The following is a 20,815-nucleotide window of genomic DNA, read 5'->3' on the forward strand; positions in this document are numbered from 1 at the left end:
TACCATCAGCCTCTCACCCTCATGGTCCCACAAAGAGAGAAGAGCTGCCACCCTCCCCAGCAGAGCTGAGCAAAACCCACGGAGGCTCCCAGCCATGCCCTGGGCCTCTCATGTGGCCATCCCTGGGCTGGCTGAGGCGGCCACCTGCTTCAGTTTTGATAAGTGGGCTGAAGGGTACTCTCCATCTCAGCCATAGATCCTGGTCCTTAATGCATAAGACTGCAGGAGGCACAAGCCCCATGAGTGAGGCTCCTTTCCTCCATCCACTTCCCTCTCATGTCCACATCCCTGCCACAGAACCCACGACACTTCAAAGATCAAGGCTTTATTTTCCATAGCTCCAGTGTCTTGACTGTAGCAGCACATCAGAAACACACATTTCTCCCCTTCTTCCAAGAGTTGGCGATGATTTGAGAGGCAGAAACCATGATATTTACAACGGGCAATTTAAGAAACGACACTGGCCCACCACGGTAACATACACCATGCATCTCGCAGGTTAAGCAGCAGCAGTACATTTGTATTCAACAGGCACACTCATCCTTAAGAAATAAGGAATATTCTGCAGCACGGTGGTGTATCTGAAGTGGACAAGGAGGGGAGGCTGGATAATTATTTCAGAATTCGACCTGGCCTTTCTTCCATTTGCCAAACGTTAACACTAACAGAGGGTGTGTTTAGGGATATGTTTAGAGAGACGTAAACACTTCCCCCACAATCTTGATCTCCGTGGGCATTCTGCATCCCTGAGTGGGACGTAAGCTTGTTGCAACAGACTTCCACTGGGGAGATGGGGGTGGGAGCTACCTCTGAGAGGGGACAGATCAGCAGCCAAACCTCCCAGCCCAGGAGAAGACCCTGTTCATCGGGCATGTGTGGGAGCTGTCTGACATGGGTCTCTGCTGTCCCCGTAACCTGCACACTATTCTGGGAGGCAGAGTGTGCAAGGTCTCAAGATGCTAATGTCCCAGGACCACCCGCGTTCTTCCTGAGAATGAGAGCACCTCAAGGAGCCCGGGTCTGAGCCCAGTGACAATGCACAACGTGGACCCTGCCTAAGGCGAAGGGCCAAAGGTCACAGTCAGGACCAGGCTGGGTCAGAATGAAAACAGTTGCTTCCTACGCATTTTAAAAGAAAACTGTGAAGCCGCTGGGTCTCGGAGAGAGGCCTGGGAAGGCGTGGCTGAAGGAAACAGGCTTGTATTTGCTCCAGGGATAACCTGGCTCAGATGTGCCACTGCAGAAAACAAGACGGCATGTCTCCAGGAGGCGTGTACCACACGAGGCTGAAGATGGTTCAAGAGGCATCCTGACCGTGCACAAGGGCCCAGGTCCTTTCAGCAGCTGCTAGGGGGACCTGGACAGTGAGAGGCTCTCTAAGGGAGACATTCGTGATGGGCAGGGGAAACAGATAAATGCTGTAGATGCACTGCCTGTGTTTCTTAAAATCCCTAAAACTGCACAGGGAAGCAGAGATCAGGACTCTGTCCAACACAGACAAGAATGCCTGAAGTGCCTGGGTTAAAAGGTGGATGGAGAACGAAGTCCAAGGATCAAGGTAGGACTGATCCTATTTGCCTGCCCAACAAGCAGCCAAGCATTGGTATTTCAAGGGCTTCTAAGTGCTCGCCCTGAGAGGCGTACCTTCACCTCACCCACACGGGAAGGGAATGGTTTCAGGAAGACCAGCCACCCGAATTCCACCGGGGGCCACTGTGTTCCAGTGTGAGCCTTGCCTGCCGCCCAGTGTGTGTGTGTGTGGCGGGGGGTGAGCTCACAGCGAGAGGAAAAGCCCCAGGGTCCAATCTTTGGTCCTGGAATTTCCAGCAAAAGACAAAGGGAAAAGGCACAGGACGGTGACTGATTGAATAAGGATTAAAAACAAAAGTAGCTAAAAATATTATTTTTTTTCAACGTACCTTTTTCCCTTATAAAAAGAGAAATTCAAAATATAAACCTTATTATTTTACATTCAAGTGGAACTTCCATGGGGAGCTCAACACAATTTTAGGCCACATGGAGCAACGCACTACTGTGGTGCCCTTTGACTTAACCTAATGGAAAAATTCAGCCCTCTTACTATTTTTTTTTTTTAAACAGCTTTATATTCTCAGCTGTAACACTTGCTTGTACACACGCACAGGCACACACTCAAATTCAAAAACTTCTACATAGAAAAATAAAGGATAAACATTATCCATCTATTTTATACTGTGTACTGGAACTTTTATATACATAACTTTTTTTTTCCTCTTTAATATTTTCAGTCACTGCACACGTTCTTCCCTCCTGTGTGATCTATGGATGATTCTAGGGGAGGAGGTGCTACACTGCAGGAAAAGCTACATCACTCTGGGGGGAGGACGAGAAACAGCGATTTCTCGCTGCCCCGCTGGCCTTGCCCCCACCTGCTATCACCTGGTATGTCCCGGCGGATGGCCATCGTGTAAACGGCTGTCCTGTCCTCTCCTCCTTCTAAGAAGGGGTCAGGGCGCGCGGAAGGCCCCTCCTGCCAACCCTGTGCCCCAGTAATCTTGGTGTGAGGGCAGGGGAGCGGGCGCAGGCAGGGAGAAAGCCTTTGCACAATCGAAGACGCCGGCATTGCTTCCCGCAGCCTGCTCCTTTAGTAGGGAGTTCGATTCTCCAGCTTGTGCTTGGTGAGGAAGTACTTGAAGAACTCATAGACGGACCAGGAGATGGCAGTGGACGGCATCTGGTAGATGACGCGGGCCTGCACGCCTTTGAAGTACCCGGGCAGGCCGTTGAGCTGGTACACCGTCCGGAAGGCGTTGGCCATGCCCGACAGGCGGCCGCTGATGTTGGCCAGGTTGAGGGCCATGTTCTCCTGAGTGTTGAGGAGGGTCTTACAGACGTCCAGGGGGGTGGTGGCGGCGGCGGCCAGGGCGCCGGCCAGCCCGCCTGAGATGATGTGTGACTGCGGGTTGTAGCCCCGGTAGGGGTTGATCTGCTCCTGCAGGAACTCGTAGGTGATGAAGTGGATGGACTGGAAGGGAATGTTCATGGTCAGCTGCGTGGTGTAACTCCGGTAGAAGGCCCCCAAGCCCTCCGTCCCCCACACTGTCCGGATGCAGCTGAGGGCCGACCGGTGTGGCGAGTTGTACATCTGCATGCGTTGCTTCACGACTGTGATCGTGCCGCGGGGGGTTGGGTTTGGCCCCACCCCGGGTCGGAGTGAGATGGGAAGCCAAGCCATAAAGAGAAACAAGCAAGTTTAGACACGGGTAACAGGGCATGGACAGCTAGCACACACACCCAGCCCCAGCCCGAGAAACCGCCAGGGGGCCAGCTCCGGGCCATCCCGGTTTCAAGACATGCCTCCGGGACCCAGTGCCAGGAGCCAGAAGCTGGCTCTTTCTTGACGTTTCTCCTGCCTGACTCTTGGTTCAGGTGGCCCCCACACCAGGCAGCCACTTCAGATTCCCCGAGCTGATCCCCCAGGTTCTGGCTGCCTTGGGCATCACACACGTCGGGGATCTCAATCCTGCTTCCTGGCTCCCCTGCCCTCCTCTGTCCCACTATGTCTACTGGACACCTGGCCCATCTTTTATTCTCAGCGGTCTCTACCCCGCTGATAGTGTTTTTAGCTCCTGGGTCTCAGTGCTCTTGGAAGAGACACTCGAATGATGTCAGCCCAAGTTCGATGACAAACTCCAATGAGGACTCAGGCTTTTAATACAAAAGTAACTGGTGGTTCAAAGGACAAATACTGCGGTCCCTTAGGCTTAGAATTCTAATCGTCTCCAAGCACTGCAAGATAAACACATACAGTGTGCTTTAATTCTAAAGGAATAAAGTCCTTAAATAGATACAATGTCAAGGAGAAAAGGGGAGAGTTGAACTTCATTTTTTTTTTTTTTAATCTCTTGAAAAACAAAATTGAAATAAAACTCATGCCCAGTTGACATGGGCTAACTAACTGCTCATTGACTCTGAATCACCTTAAACCCACAGAAGAAGCAGCAGCCCGCCTCCCCATCTGACCCCTCACGTCCTGGAAGGTCAGAACATGTTTCCTGTCTGATGGGGCACACCAGGCAGCTGAGAGCAGATAAATTGTAACCTTAGAAGACAAACCAAACTTATAAGACTTAAGATGTTGCACTTTTTAACCTCTGATTCTCCCTTCTGGCAAGGGATCATTTCCAGATGAGGAAGGAAGCAGGAGAGAGGCCCACATCTTACAGAGAGACTAACCCAGCTGAAACTATGCTTGGCACCCGGCCCCAAGACCCCTCCCTACTCAGACCCGAGATGGCTAAGGATGTGAGGCTATAGAAAAAGCCAACAGAACTCATCTGCACATCTAAGAATTGTTTTATAATGCTCCCAAAATTCGAAGGGGGTAAAAAAAGGCAACATGAGAGGAGACAGCTACAATAAAGTGGCCAAATGTTAATTTATGAAGTAGAATGATGCATACATGGTGGGGGGGGAGGGGTTCACCATACTCTTCTCCCTACATCTGCCTGTTGGAAGTTTTCCGTAATAATGTGAAATGTCTTTTAAAAAAGCAAATTGAACATAACCCCTAATGGATGACCTCTGACAAGTTTCTTCTAAATCTGTCTATGGTTGGTAACAGTGAACAAGGGCCAGCGGGCTGTGTGTTTGTGTGTGTGTGTGAGCACACACAGGTTTCAGAGTAGTGCAACAGCATACAAAAGAACCGCCAGGAGAACTTGTTAAGCAGCTCTACTGACTTAGTAGGTCTGGAGTGGGATCTGCGAATCAGCATTTTAACAAGCTCCTAGGAGGCATAGCTGCTACTGGTCCACGGATTCCACCGAGAAGTTCTGTTTAAGCGAACGGGAATCCCAGAGCTTAAACGCTGACCTCCCTTCTCGAGGCGTTTGAGAACATGGTCAAGAATTCTCCTGCGTATTCCGACTAGGGGCCAGGAGTCCCCTTGCCCAAGCTTCTGCCCCGCCCCCCACTTCTGCTCCTGCCCCTCTGCACAGGCCCTGATGCCTCTCCCTGGGACCATGAAACATTACCTTCTGCTGGATTCATGACTGCGTCGTGAAGCAGGGTGGCCATGCTCCCAGCTATCCCTGTAAAACAAACTCCAGAAAATTACCCTCTGGGACCGGGGCTTCTCAGGAAGTTCCTGGAACCTAAAGTCAGACAGAACCCTGGACCTGGCTTTCTAAGAAGCAAAACTCACTACCCGTCCGCCCAGGTGAGCACCGACTCCTGAAACCCTAAAGCGATCATGGCAAATCCTGGATAAACATGGGGAAGGTAACACAGACACCGTTACTCACATTTCAATTCAGCAGAAATTCATTTTCCCTAGGAAAAGGCTAGACCTGCCAACACAGGATGTTACCACACTTTAGAGGCTTTTTCCACTGCTGAAATTTTAATTCTTTCTCATCCCTGGCCTTTGTCTATAGATTAACTCGCTCTGCCCTTAAATTGGGGCAATCGAAGGCGATATCATGTATACAATCAGAGGGGCTTCCCAGGTGGCTCAGTGGTAAAGAATCCACCTGCAATGAAGGAGATGCCAGTTCAATCCCTGGGTCGGGACTATCCCCTAGAGGAGGAAAGAGCAACCCACTCCAGTATTCTTGCCTGGAGAATCCCATGGAAAGAGGAGACTGGTGAGCTACAGTCCATGGGGTCACAGAGTGGGACATGATTTACCAATTAAACAACAACGACATACACACAGGAAGTGGGGGGAAAGAGACAGCTTGAAGAAAATTCCTTAATAAAATCCAGGCTTTTTTTTTTTTTTTTTTTTAAAGCAAATGGCCAAGGGGAAAGGGCTCAGAAGACCTGCCGATGGCAGATTACCCGGGTTAGTTTGCAAAGCGATGGCATGTCTCAGGGACGGCCAAGCCCAGGTCTCCTCTGGCCTGGCTTCAAAAACCAGATTCCAGCCTGGAATTTTGCTTTTGACTCTGGGTTTCCTCTCTCTGTAGGTCACACTGCCCAATAATCAAGACAACCGCTGGAAAGTGGGAGAAATGAAGGACATAGGCTAAAGCTTCAGAAATGCTTATGTAACCCCCTCCCTCCTCCACACACACGTAGGATCATCTGCAGAAATATCATGATGCAACCAGAGCACACCACAGTGAAGCGGTAACTGCACTCGGCAGACCTTGACATAAACACAAACTCGCCTCCACGGGGTCCAGTGCCAAGGAGCTAAAGAGGCAGTTTTAGCAAAAGCGGGGCCCTGAGACCATGAACTTGGAGATCTCAAAACTGCAGACCTTGGTGACCATTTGGACAAATGGAAGTAGGGGCCAATTTTTAAAAAGCAAAATAAATGTCTGCAAACCAGCCAGGTGGAGTCATTTTTACCAAGGTTTGCTGATGGGAAGGATGCTTTGGAGAAGGTGCTAAAAAAAGATGCTCTGCCAGTTACATCTACCTCTCCGTTGCTGAAAAAGAAATTTGTTAAAGACTCCTGGTGCCACCAGCCAGAGTTGCGCTCCAGACCCAAACGGAAACCAACCAGAACCAAACCCACAGGAGCTGAACCCAGTAAGCCAAGCCTATGTAACAGTTGCCTGTGGCCAACTCACTCCCCCTTCCGCCCCACCGCCCGCCTGGCTCCCTCAGAACAAAAGAAAACTATTTCAGCCCTTGCTTGGTGAGAGATGCAACAAACGGAAGAGACTGGGGCGAAATTCCCAGATTCTCCGAAGTTTAGGAGGGAAAGGTCCTTTGCGCAGGAGCAAATCCTTTGTCAGCCATAAAACTTCTTGACCTTGTAAAGCTTAGTTAGATCTTGACGCTGTAGAGACCTGTTGGGTCAGTTTTTAAATAGTCTCAAAGAAGAAGCTGTCCACATAACTTTTTTTTTGGAATCCAGCATTCAAAAGTTTTGTTCCTATTCAGGGTTTTTTTTTTTCCCCTAGATCTGATCATTAATTGCTTTTGAATGTTAAAAAAAAAAAAAAGCAAAAAGGCAAAACCCACTCAACAATGAATGAAACACCTCTGTCACTGATTCTCCCCAGGCTTCAGAAAGCGAAGGAGGGGAAAGAAAAAAAAAAAGCGCGCGTGCATGTGTGTGTGTCTGTGTGGGTGTGTGCGCGTGTGTCTGGGTGTGTGTGCACACACATAAGTCCTTGGTTCGTAAGCAAGCGTGGCGGAGATGAGGCGTCAGGCAGCTGGGTCACAGGGAGGAGAACCCTGGGGAAGGGTCTGTTGAAGGAGAGACCTTTCTAACTCCAGACAAATGCTTGCAAATACCGTTGGCTAGGTGGCTGTTCCCCTGGTGGTGGAAAACGGCATTTAAAGTCCTTTTCATGTTTTCGTAGCAGGCAAAATACATGGCGTGGGCTGGCCCCGCGCCCATCATCATCACGTTGAGGCCTCGCAAGGGTCTCCAGAAGCCTTCAGTCCGTATGATTTTCTTGAGGGCTCCGTAGACACTTGTGTAATGGGCTTTGGGATCTGGATTCAGACTCTGCATTCGTGTCTGGGGGAGGGCGACAAAAGAAAAGAGAAGGATTAATGAAGCTGGTCAGCAGGGAAAAGGAAGATCTAGGGAGAGAGGGAGAGAAAAACAGGTCATTTTTTTATAGTTTCACAGGATTTTTGAGTGAAGATAACTTTTATTCTTCTCATTCCTGGAGTAATCCTCTACTCCTACACACACATACACATGCACTCACACACACCCACATACACACACTCACATGGATTTCATTATACCCAGCAAAGCGAGTAAACGATGAGGGGAAGGATTTGGAGTAGACGGGCAAGCTGTGTGAGCGCATGCATGCCAAGTTACTCCAGTAGTGTCCGACTCTTTGAGACCCCGTGGACTGTAGCCCACCAGGCTCCTCTGTCCACGGGATTCTCCAGGCAAAAACACTAGAGTGGGTTGCTATGCCCTCCTCCATGCAAGTTGTGTGACTTCTGATGAATCCCCTAACCTCTCTGGACCTTGGGAGCCTCAAAGAAAAAAACAAGGTTGCTGCAAGCACCAAATGAAACAACGGGTCTGAAAACTCTTAAGAAACTCAGCGCTGTTAGTCGCTTGGTCATGTCCAGCTCTTTGCAACTCCATGGACTGTAGCCCGCCAGGCTCCTCTCTCCATGGGATTTCCCAGATAAGCATACTGGAGTGGGTAGCCATTTCCTTCTCCAGGGGATCTTCCCGATTCAGGGATTGAACCCTGGTCCCCTGCATTGTGGAGAGATGCTTTACCATCTGAGCCACCAGGGAAGGTGGCAATAAACTCAGAGACCAAGTCAAATAGAAGTATTATCATCCAAGAGTTCCCACTTGGTTCTCGAGACTCCTGTGTCCTCACTTATCTGAGTCCTCTGTGCTGTTAAAGTTTCTGTTCAGCCTCAACCATAAATCTCCTTGGAATCCTCCATCCCTCGCCCCCTCATCTCCTCTAAATACTTTTTACATTTCATCATTACAAGTTAGCACTGAAATATATGCTCATGTTCTTAACACACTGAAGACTGGAGGATTTTTGCAAAAACTCATGCCTGTAGACTTAATACATGTTATAACATCAACTCACTCCTGAGTCCCCAGCTGGCACGTCCCACTGATTTTGTACTTGCCAGTCTCCACAATCATGTGAACCTACTCTCTCTCACATCACACTGATCAATAATGTGTTAATTTTTTCCTAAGTATAGTCTTGCCTCCTGGAGGCAGACACCAGCCTTCCACATCTCTGTCTTCCCCATCACACCCCCCAGGCACTTGAGTAGGAGTGATGGTTAATCTTATATGTCAACAACCTGACAAGGTCATAGTATGCAGGCTGGCTCCAATTCCAGTCAAACATGCTGCTGTGAAGCAACATTTTACAGATGAGATTAACATCACTTTATAGATGAGATTAACATTTGAGGTCAGTAGACTCTGAGTGAAGCAGATTACTGCCACCCATGGGTGGCCCTCACTCAATCAGGTGAAGGCCTGAAGAGCGTAAAAAGACCAAACCCTGATGTCCCCCAGGAAGAAAGAATTCTGATTCTAATCTTTGGTTATAACATCAACACACCCCTGAGTCCCTAGCTGGCCTGTCCCACTGATTTTGTACTTGCCAGTCTCCACAATCATGAGAACCAACTCTCTCTCACACACACATACATATACCCTACTGGCTCTGTTTCTCTGAAGAGCCCTGACCAGTACAGCAGGTAAGAAATATTTATGAACAAAGATCACTGGCTCAGTCCTGCAAAAGCAGCCTTCTCTCCCCTACTCCTCTCCCCCAAACACATGCACAGCCTAAACTAAAGCATCTCCAAACTTTGATAGGAATACCCTTCAGCCTCCAAATAAAAATCATACAGAAACTAATATATAAAACAGAAGAGCCTCTCTGATTTTAAATGAGACAAAATGCTCTCACTCCCCAAAGCCGAAATCCCCCCCACCAGGAACCCTGAGGCTCAGAGGAACAATGTGGAAACCAAACTGGTGGTCATTTTCAGACATAGGATTTTGCCAGCTAGTAAAACCATGAAGAAAATGGGCACACCGTAGGCAAATTTTCATTTTGCCAAGAAAGGATATAAACATAATAGCAATATAAGCAACAGGCACCACTGCCCTGTTTTATAATCATTTCCTAAAAGACAGAACTCTTTTTTTCTGGCTGTGCTGCATGGCCTGAGGGATCTTAGTTCCCCGACCAGGGATTGAACCCTTGCCCCCACCAGTGGAAGTGCAAAGTTGCAACCACTGGACTGCTAGGAAAGTCCCAAGACAATTTTAATGCTTCAAAAAAAAAAAAAGTCAAGACTACTTCTGATTACCAAATTGGTCTTTAAGTTAAATTTAGCTTTAATAATACTAGTTCCCTCTCCTTTTTTTCTACCACAGACAAGTGAAAATGACCCTGAACTAATCAGAAGAAGCCACCAAACACTTGGGCCCCACATTCCCAGGGTAAAATGGATTGGGTCAGCGTCCCTGTATCTTTTTAACTGAGTTTTTACTACAACTCATTTCAAAAGGCTTCCCAGGTGCGCAGTTGGTAAAGAATCTGCCTGCCAATGCAGGAGACCCAAGTTCGATCCCTGAGTTGGAAAGATCCCCTGAAGAAGGAAATGGCAACCCACTCCAGTATTCTTGCCTGAGAAATCCCACGGACAGAGGAGCCTGACCGGCTACAGTCCACGGGGTCACAAAGAGTCAGACATGACTGAGCTCACACACGCACATGCAATAATGGAGGAGACACTATGAACAAAGACGACAAAAGGAAGAAGTGGGAGAGTGTGCCAACCAGGGCGGTAGCTGACTCAAAACCCAGGCCTTGCTCTAAAGCACACTGCTGGCGGGAGCCAATAATGTACACAAAATGCAAAGTGCCGTCCTTGGAGGAGGAAGAAACAGTGTTTCAGGGACAGCAGGGGTTCTCCAGCATTCAATTCTAAAGGATATTTGAAATTTCTCAAGTTTTACAGCAAATGAAGCTTTGTACTTCCCAGGGCCTTTTCTGATCACTGCTCTGATAAAAACCAGGAGCCTGAGGCAGGAGGTGGTACAACCAGGTGGCCCAGAAGGCAAGCTCTGCTATCAGGCAGAACTGATCTTATCACTTATGGTGTGACCCTGGACAAGACAGTTAACCTCGCTAAGCCTCAGCTTCCTCTTTCTAGAGAATGGCTGAGAAAATTAAATGCCTATTCCTAACCTTCTGGTTAATGACAATAAGGGATTCGTTCAAGAGGCTAAGTAATATGGTTCTTGTACATTGACTTCCAGAACGTTCCATGGAGTTCCAGAAAGTTCCATGGAGGTGGGGTTGTGTCTGAGTCACAGCACACTCTAATGCCTATTACAGTGTCTAATCATTGGGTGCGTGCATGCTAAGTCACTTCAATTTATATATATATATATACATATATGAAAGTGAAGTCACTCAGTCGTGTCCGACTCTTTGCGACCCCATGGACTGTAGCCTACCAGGTTCCTCTGTCCCTGGGATTTTCCAGGCACTACTGGAGTGGGTTGCCACTTCCTTCATATATATATATGTGTGTGTGTGTGTGTGTATTTAGTTGTCACTATATAAACTAATACATAGTTTAGTCACTAAGTTGTGTCCAACTCTCTGTGACCCCATAGACTGTAGCCTACCAGGTTCCTCCATCCCTGGGATTCTCCAGGCAAGAATACTGGAGTGGGTTACCATTTCCTTCTCCAGGGGATCTTCCCAAACTAGGGATCAAACCCCTATCACCTGCATTAGCAGGTTGGTTCTTTACCACTAGCACCACCTGTGGGGGTAGGGGGGCAATAAATATTTGTTAAATGTGCGGATAAGCAAACAAACACACCCGCAACTTCAGATACCAAGGAGGGAAAAGCAGTACTATGTCTCTTCAGTTCAGTTCAGTTCAGTTCAGTCGCTCAGTCATGTCCAACTCTTTGTGACCCCATGAATCGCACCACGCCAGGCTTCCCTGTCCATCACCAACTCCCGGAGTTTACTCAAACTCATATCCATCAAGTCGGTGATGCCATCCAGCCATCTCATCCTCTGTCGTCCCCTTCTCCTCCTGTCCCCAATCCCTCCCAGCATTAGGGTCTTTTCCAATGAGTCAACTCTTTGCATGAGGTGGCCAAAGTACTGGAATTCAGCTTCAGCAACAGTCATTCCAGTGAACACCCAGGACTGATCTCCTTTAGGATGGACTGGTTGGATCTCCTTGCAGTCCAAGGGACTCTCAAGAGTCTTCAACACCACAGTTCAAAAGCATCAATTCTTCAGCACTCAGCTTTCTTCACAGCCCAACTCTCACATCCATACATGACCACTGGAAAAACCATAGCCTTGACTAGATGGACCTTTGTTGGCAAAGTAATGTCTCTGCTTTTTAATATGCTGTCTAGATTGGCAATATCTTTCCTTCCAAGGAGTAAGCATCTTTTAATTTCATGGCTGCAATCACCATCTGCAGTGATTTTGGAGCCCCCAAAAATAAAGTCAGCAACTGTTTCCACTGTTTCCTCATCTATTTCCCATGAAGTGATGGGACCAGATGACATGATCTTATTTTTCTGAATGTTGAGCTTTAAGTCAACTTTTTCACTCTCCTCTTTCACTTTCATCAAGAGGCTTTTTAGTTCCTCTTCACTTTCTGCCATAAGGGTGGTGTCATCTGCATATCTGAGGTTATTGATATTTCTCCCAGCAATCTTGATTCCAGCTTGTGCTTCTTCCAGCCCAGCGTTTCTCATGATGTACTCTGCATAAAAGTTAAATAAGCAGGGTGACAATATACAGCCTTGATGTACTCCTTTTCCTATTTGGAACCAGTCTATGTCTCTTACCACCCCTAAATACAAGCACACTTTCCCGGAATTACCTGTCCCTCCCATGACCCTTTATAGGGTCCTGTCATTGATGAAAAGTCCTCTTTGGCTGCATTTCTCAAGCCTCTGTGAGCCTCGGAAGCAGAAGGGAGCTGAAGCAGCCTGTCCCTGGGGACCCAGCTGGAGCCTGTCAATAAGAAGTGGCTCCTGTCATGCCCACTCCCAGAGAAGAGACCCGCCTTGGGGAAGGTGTATAGCAGCGGCCCAAGCCTCCTCCCTCACGATGTCTAGCCTGGGTGGCAAGACCAGCCTACGGAGGATGGCCTTTCTCCGTCCCAGCAGACCCTGGCAAGCAGTGGTGTGGCCGTGTGGGAAAACACACAGCACCGCAGCGAGGAGCCAAGAGACGGGATCCTGGTCCTCAAGGGCTCCAACAAGGCCAGTGGCCTTGGCTGTGGCAGCTATCTCTCTGGTCTCCAGAGTCTTCAACTGGGAAACGAAGGGGAGGATCAGAACAGTGGCTAGTTATCAAAATCACCTGGGAAATGTCTAAAAATATCTGGGCATCACCCCAACATGAATTGATTCAAAACTGTGTTTTTTAATTGAAGTGTAGTTGATTTACAATGTGAGGTTAGTTTCAGGTGTTCAACAAGGTAATTCAGTTTCATACACACACACACACGTGTGTGTGTGTGTGCGTGTGTTTAGTCACTTGACTAGAGTCCACCAGGCTCCTCTGTCCATGTGATTTCCCAGGCAAGAATACTGGAGTAGATTGCTATTTCCTTCTCCAGGGAATCTTTCTGACCGTAGATCGAAACAGCACCTCCTGCCTTGGCAGGTGGGTTCAACCATCCTCCTATGAAAGGCCAGTTGGGTGTCTGCACACTCATTGGACTTCTCTGTCCTCAGGTGGTGGACTACTCAAGGAGGGGCCACGTTCAATAAGCCATGCCCAGAACAGAAGCAAGTGGCCCCTGAGCACTGAGGACCCAGGAAGCCCCCTCTCAGCCCATGTCAACTCCCACTGCCAGGCTTGGGTCCAGTGCCTCCTAAGTCCTGGGGCACCTGCACTTCTCCAGTCTGCCTGCAGGGGGCACCCACTCAGTGTCAGGCACCTGGAAACAGCGAGGAAATAAATGGGCAAAGTACGAGATAAGGGAAGAATGACAAGGATTGTCAGAAGGAGTTCAGAGGAGAGAGCAGGAGTCACCATTTGTACCATAAGGTCAGGAAAGCCCTCTCCAAAGAGAGACTGAGGGAAGCTCAAGGTGGGCAGAGGAGAGTGAGGCGGCAGCGACTGAAGCCAGAGAGGAGATAATCAATGGAGCCCCCCCACCCTTTATTTTTCTTTTTCTGTGACTCTGCCTATAAAACGTACAAATGAGGGCACGGCATTTTCTATCTACCTGTCGGCCAGAGAAGGAGAAAAGGTTAGGAGTGAGTGTCCATCAATGGATGGATGGATAAACAGAATGTGACCCACCCACACAGTGGAATTTTATTCACCTTAAAAAAGAAGGAAATTGTGACATGTGCTCAGTCACTCTGTCGTGTCCGACTCTCTGCAGCCCCACGGACTGTAGCCCCCCAGGATCCTCTGTCCTTGGGATTCTCCAGGTAAGAATACTGGAGTGGGTTGCCATGCCCTCCTCCAGGAGATCTTCCCAATCCAGGGATCAAACCTATGTCTCTAGTGTCTCCTGCATTGGCAGACATTCTTTACCACTGGCATCACCTGGAAAACCTGATACATGCTACAACACGGTGAACTCTGAGAACATGATGCTAAGTGAAATAAGCCAGTCACAGAAAGACAAATAGTGTATGATTCCACTTAAATGAGGTCCTAGACATCTCTAATTCATAGAGACAGACAGTAGAATGATGATCTGTCAGGAGCTGAGGGGGGAGCAGATGTGGGGAGTTATTGTTTAAAGGGTAGGGTTTGGGGTTTTGCAAGATGCAGAGTTCTGTGGATGAACAGTGGTGATGGGAGCACGGCAATATAAATGTACTTAACGCCACTGTACAGGACACTTAAAAATGGGTAAGACGGTACAGTTGATGTTATGTGTATTTTACCACAATCTTTTAAAAGGGCAGGAGGTAAGGGTGACTACAAGGAAAAAGAAAATGAATGAATGAAGAGGCACAGAGAGAGGGCAGAAATTAGAATTAAAAAAAAAACAAACAGAAACAGAATTTCACCAACTGCTATTCCCATCCTGGGGTTTCAATTCCTGCCTAGCTGTCCAGCTCTCCTATTTCCATATCATAAACACCCATTCTTTGTATTTTAATTCTCCTCTCTTGGAAATTCATAACGTACATTAGTGCATCCAGGACTCTGGGAAGTTCTGCAGGAAAGTCGACTGTGGAGCTTTGTTTCAAGGCACTTCAATATCTGTCTTTGGCCATGGAAGCCTCTTCTCTCTGAATGATGGGTTACACCTTGCAGAATACGCTTGAGAAAAAACACAGCTGTGGCCAACACCCTGGAAGCAGGAAGTGCAGAGACCACTCAAGGGGTTAGCAGGTTCCCCTGGGGAGCCCCTGCAGAGAGTAGACAGCAGGGAACAGCTTGGAAGACCAGATCTGAGAAGGGGGATGGGGGACAAATGAGCAGGATAAGCCCTGTGCTGCTAGGGACAGAGTCTTACTCCATGTCAATTTGCATACTGCTTTTGCTCTCAAAAGGGCAGAATGGAGGATAGAGCCTGGGTCCCAGGGTAGCTCAGTGGGTAAAGAATCCACCTGCAATGCAGGAGATGCAGGAGACACGGATTTGATCCCTGGGTTGGGAAGATCCCCTGGAGGACGGCATGGCAACCCACTCCAGTATTCCTGCCTGGAGAATCCCAAGGACAGAGGAGCCTGACGGGCTACAGTCCATAGAGTCCCAAAGAGTTGGATGAGACTCAGCATGCACCCAAGATTAGGAGACTGGTTTTGCCACTCACTGCATCTGATCTGAGCAAGTAGCCCTCCCCACCCGGCCCCACCCACTGCCCCCACAGTCCCAAGGACTAGAACATCAATTCTATAGGAAGGTTCACATCAGTGATATAAACACTGTATTTATTGAACCAGCCAGCAAGACTGCAATGGAGGGGACAAGCCCCTTCCTCAAATTCTCCCCCAAGAAGATAGAACAGGACAAACCCTCCTTGCAGACCTGTTCGCTTATAGAGAGGGCAGGGAGGGAGTGGAAAATGTGTGTTCTGTCCCAGGTGAGCTCCAAGGATCGTATAACATGGACTTCAAGTGCTGGGGGGAGAGCAGAGCCAGCTCAGCACCTGCCTTTCCTGCTGGGAGACTGTGGCCCAGAATGGGAGAGGGACTTGCTCACGAGTCACAGATCAGTGTCCCCCAGAAAAGAACCGCATGCTGGGCCCAGGAGGGAGCCCTTGGACCTTCCAGCATATCCCACAAAGGACGGCCCAGCCTGGCCCCAGCTCCCACAGCATCTCTGGGCCACTGTCCTCCACCTGATCTGGACACAGCTGGGGATTCCCAACATTTCTTTCTGAATCCCTCAAAAATAAAAACCAAGTAATAAGAAAACCTCCCCTAACATGCGGCACTTCCAGGACCAGAAAAAGATAATGGGAAATCTATCCATCCATCCGTTCAAATGCAGTTGCCATGCTCCTCCCCAGAGGCAGGTGTGATAGGGAGGCAGGCAGAGAGGGGCGTGCACAGGGCTCCAAGTTCATGGTGTGAACGAACAAACGATGAGTGGGCACTGCTCCCATAAAGGAACGAGGGCTGCACTCCAGAAGGCCACTCAGGAATCTCTGCTCCAAACCCCTTCCCGGAGAAAGGATAGAAGGTTCAAGCACCCAGGAAGTGCTAGGAAAATGCCAAACAATGTTAGCATCTGTCGCCCAGTGGCTGTTTCAGCATTAGAAATCAAGTTGGTGAGTGTAATTCCCTCCCATCTGCCAAATGTTTCCAAGTAGCACTGACATCATCAACAAACCACAAAGCTGGACATTGAGACCCGCCCCCAGCCCTCTCCCTGTTTTCTAAGCCCTTCAGCCACCCACCCATGGGTGCAAGGCCTCCCCCTGCAGCCCATTTCTACCCACGGTCCATCCACGGCACCGTGCGTGGGATCTATCTGCTGTGGACACCCCAGCCCCCTTGCACAGCTGCCCAGGCCAGAGACTACAGCCAGGAGCCGGTTCCCACGCAGGCCAGGAGGGAAAGGCTTTTTTGGGGCACTTTCTAAATTTGTTTAGCTTTTCTTTTTTGTGGGGAAAGGATTGTCTTCCGGAGCAAAGCCACAGACCTCATCGAGGGCTTGGAAAGCCCTATCTCGCCTTCCAGAATCCTTAGGAGGCATGTATAGCAGATGAAGAAACCCAAACCACATCAAGGGAACCAACGCACAGTAAAACGTCCAGCACTCGAGTTCAAAACAGCGGCGTCCTGACTCGGACGGAACCTGTGGCCTCGTCATATTCATTACAGGGGATGGACTCCCAGTGGTACTTCCAACAGTCACGCCCTGGCCCTTTGAAAACATGTGCAGAAATCATAAAAACTCAGGCGTGAGGATACCACCAGCATCACTCCCCACACATGAACCAGGATCGGAGCAACACAGAAAATCCTGTAAGACCAGGGTCCCCAACGTCTAGGGCTTAAAGCCTGATGATCTGAGGTGCGTGCCTGAGTGCTAAGTCGCTTCAGTTGTGTCCAACTCTTTGCGATCTTATGGACTACAGCCTGCCAGGCTCCTCTGTCCATGGGATTCTGCAGGCAAGAACACTGGAGAGGGTTGTCATGCCCTCCTCTAGGGAAATCTTCCCAACCCAGGGATTGAACCTGGGTTATATTTCCAAGTTTCAAATTCCAAATGGTGTTTTTTTTATGTCTCTCAAGTTGGCAAAAGTGGATACATAGGAGAATATACTTTGTTTCTGTTTTTTTTTAATCAAAAGGATAACTTAGGAACCAGAAAGAATGACTCCTCTAAAGCAGCCCTTCCTTGCTTCCCACACCCTGCAAAGAACAGGGGGCTGCTGGGGACTGCATATCAGAGCATGTGGGGGTTGGTGTATGGGGGGGTCCAGGCATTTGCATCCTGAAAGCCTCTGCTGAGAACCCTTACATGGGAGACATCATTTTGCTGACGAAAGTTCATACGGTCAAAGCTATGGATTTTCTAGTAGTCATGTTTGAATGTGAAAGTTGGACCATAACGAAATCTGAGAAAAGAAGAATTGATGCTTTGAAATTGTGGTGCTGAAGAAGACTCGTGAGAGTCCCCTGGACAGCAAGGAGATTAAACAAGTCAATCCTAAAGGAAATCAACCCTGAATATTCACTATTCAGAAAAGGACTGACACTGACGCTGAAGCTCCAATACTTTGGCCACCTGATGCAAAGAGCCTCATCAGGAAAGTCTGATGCTGGGAATAAAGGAGAAAGGTACAGCAAAGATGAGATGGTTGGATGGCATCACCGACTCAATGGACATGAGTTTGAGCAAACTCCAGGAGATAGTGAAGGACAGAGGAGCCTGGCAAGTTGCAGTCCATGGGGTCACAAAGAGTCAGACACAACTTAACAATTGAACAACAACAATATGGGAGCAGCAAAAGGGCCAGCTCACTGGAAAACTAGGTAGAAAAGGTGATCAGAAAAAGAGATGAGAGGTGGTGGGAACACATCGGCTAAATCAGGCATCACTGTCCCTGCTTCGCCTACAGGAAGCCCCAGGCCTCCTGGGGTTTCAGGGGGGAGGGTAGGTTCACACATAGAAGAGGAAACCTTCAGCCTCAAGCTGTCTTTTCACCTATTTCCCACGGGGCCCAATGTTCACCAAAGGCACACTTGCTCTTCTCATCAGACCAACCAGCCTCATACGCTTCCGATTATCTGCTGCCTCTACAGCTCAGAGCCTGGACTGCAAAGGATCCCGGTCATCTGTCATTCACACACATTGTCAGAACACAATCCTGCAAGTTTCAGGCCCACTAGAAGTGTACTTAAGAGGTGCTGGTATTTCTAGAGACAAGAGGATTAAGCGATGATACCACTTACATGTGGAACCTAAAAAATAATACGGACGAATTGACTTACAAAATAGAAACAGACTCACAGACATAGAAAACAAACTTATGGTTCCCAAAGGGGAAAGCGGAGGAGAGGGACAAATTAGGAGTTTGGGATTAACAGATACACAACAAAGACCTACTGTATAGCACAGGAAATAATATCCTGTAATAACCTATAATGGAAGCAAATCTGAAAAAATATATATATATATATTGCTATACACCTGGAACTAACACAATATTGTAAATTACATAGTAAACTAACACAATGTTTTAAGTCAATGATACTTCAAATAAAATAGAACGAAACAGGACTAAGTAAAGAGCTTCCCTGACGTATTTGGTAGAAGTACACAAATTCCACCAAGACAACCCAAACCAGCGGCTTCCCAGCGAAGAAGCCACAGCACCGAACACGACTTCCCTTGGTAACAGGCCACAAACCCCAGAGCACCTTCGACCCAGAAAGGGTGGCAGAAGAAGGGTCAGTTGAGCTGCATCTGGAAAGAAGGATGGGATTCACACTGGCAAGAAATGGAGCTGTCACTGCAGTCTCTGTACACTATTTGATTCTTTGACTTAGCCATAGGTGTCACTTTGACTGAAAAAACAAAATGTAAACAGAGCAGAGAAAGAGAATATTCTGGCTGAGGGAGCTGCGAACGGGCTAGTGGGTCTGGGAAACGGAGGCGGCCTGGCTACAGGGCATGTGTCAGGGGATGCAGCAGTAAGATGTGGATGGAGAAGGAGCCCGGAACTCAGGAGAGTGGCTGAAACCTAGATGATGGATGAATACACGTTTGCTGGGGCTTCCATGGTGACTCAGCAGTAAAGAATCCACCTGCCAATGGTAGGAGACTCGGTTTCATCCTTGGTCCAGGAAGATCCCCTGGAGAAGGAAATGGCAACCCACTCCAGTATTCTTGCCTGGAGAGCTCCATGGACAGAGGAACCTGGCGGGCTGCAGTCCATGGGGTCGAAAAAGAGGAAGACAAGAATTAGCAACTAAACAACAACCACACATTTGCTGGCTGGGAGAAAAGGCAGGTCGGGGCGGGACCAGGGGAGGCCCTGCCTGAAGAGCTTGCTAAGGTGTTTGGAATTTACTTTCCAGTCAAGTGTTTTCCATGGTTACGTCCCTCACTTGACACAAGAGTCGCACCGAAGGCAAGCCAGCTGGGATCTGCCACATCTGGGAGAGGGCACCGGGCAACAGAAGCCCTCTCCACCAGGCCCCATGTCCCACTACAGGCTGAAAGGCCACAATAACAGCACAGCCACAGAGGTCTCCCTCCCCACCCCCAGGCAGCAGCTCACAGCACAACCTCGCCTGTGGCTCCAAGGATGCCATTCCCACATACCTTTATCTTGGGAGCCAAACCTGCTGCTTCTTTCCTTTCTCGAGAAAATTCTATAGCAGGAGGGAGGGATGGAATAATCTGTACCTGGCTCAGATCCAGCGTACCTAGGACACGCTCGAGGCACCTAGTTGGTGGCCCGCCCAAAGGATTAAATTACCTCTGCTCTAGAGGCAGCCAAATTCCCAAGATTACAGGTAACAAGGTTGGAATTTCCCGGGTGGGATTGGAGATCTCACTGGGAAACAGAGAGGGGGTTGCAGGGAGCTCTGGGTGCAGGGAAGTCTGAACCATTGGTTATCGCGACCCGCCTCGCCTGGCTCTAGTAAGCCAAGCTAGTGCTTGGTCCCTGCATTCAAGCCCCATATGCGGCAGGAAGGACTGTGCTGTTGCTGTTTAGCTGCTCAGTCGTTCCCGACTCTCTGCGACCCCATGGACTGTAGCCCATCAGGCTCCTTTGTTTCTGGGATTTTCCAGGCAAGAATACTATAGTGGGTTGCCATTTCCTTCTGCAGTGGATCTTCCCGACCCAGGGATCGAACTCACGTCTCCTGCATTGGCAGGTGGATTCTTTACCACTGAGCCACCAGGGAAGCCCTGAAGGGCTGTGTGGCCTTAGGCACGCTGCCTTACTTCTCTGAGCCGCAATGCCTCTACACATAGATTGTTATACTAATTAAGCAGTCACATCACTAGCTAACTCTCCCCATTTTACAGACCAAGAAACTGAGGCACAGTAGGATAAGCAACTGGCCCCAAGGTCACAGAGTACAGAAAGGACTGGAAGTCAGATGGACTGGCTCCAAACCATGCCCTTAACCACCAGGCTACACGACCCCCACGTCCTGGAAACGTGGACCGGGAAGGTCACTTATGACCTCCAGCTTCTCCCTCACCTCTGACAGGCCTGCTTCTGTGCTGTGCTGAGTTGCTCAGCAGTGTCTGACTCTTTGTGACCCCCAAGGACCACAGCCCACCAGGCTCCTCTGTCCATGGGATTCTCCAGACAAGAATACTGGAGTGGGTTGCTATGCCCTCCTCCAGGCAATCTTCCAGCCCAGGGATGGAACCCAGGCCTCCCACGCAGCATG

General features: G+C 48.9%; 1 protein-coding gene across 4 annotated transcripts in view; it reads right to left on the reverse strand.

The window, feature by feature from the left end:
- Positions 1-309: 309 nt before the first annotated feature.
- The window catches only part of SLC25A37 (solute carrier family 25 member 37), a 46,647-nt gene continuing 26,141 nt past the window's right edge, over positions 310-20,815 (reverse strand). For 2 of the 4 annotated variants that reach the window (XM_043870560.1, XM_043870561.1), the window contains exons 2-4: positions 7,237-7,465; positions 5,016-5,072; positions 310-3,144 (exon numbers count right to left, since the gene is read on the reverse strand). In XM_043870560.1, the coding sequence (XP_043726495.1) occupies positions 2,624-3,144; positions 5,016-5,072; positions 7,237-7,465 (807 nt within the window). In that variant the 3' untranslated portion in view covers positions 310-2,623. Of the gene's footprint in view, positions 3,145-5,015; positions 5,073-6,628; positions 7,158-7,236; positions 7,466-20,815 lie in introns of those variants that run through there. The other 2 variants (XM_043870563.1, XM_043870562.1) reach the window with 2 other exon arrangements.

This window comes from Cervus elaphus, chromosome 16 (genome assembly GCF_910594005.1).
Source record: "Cervus elaphus chromosome 16, mCerEla1.1, whole genome shotgun sequence".
Taxonomy (NCBI): Eukaryota; Metazoa; Chordata; class Mammalia; order Artiodactyla; family Cervidae; genus Cervus; species Cervus elaphus.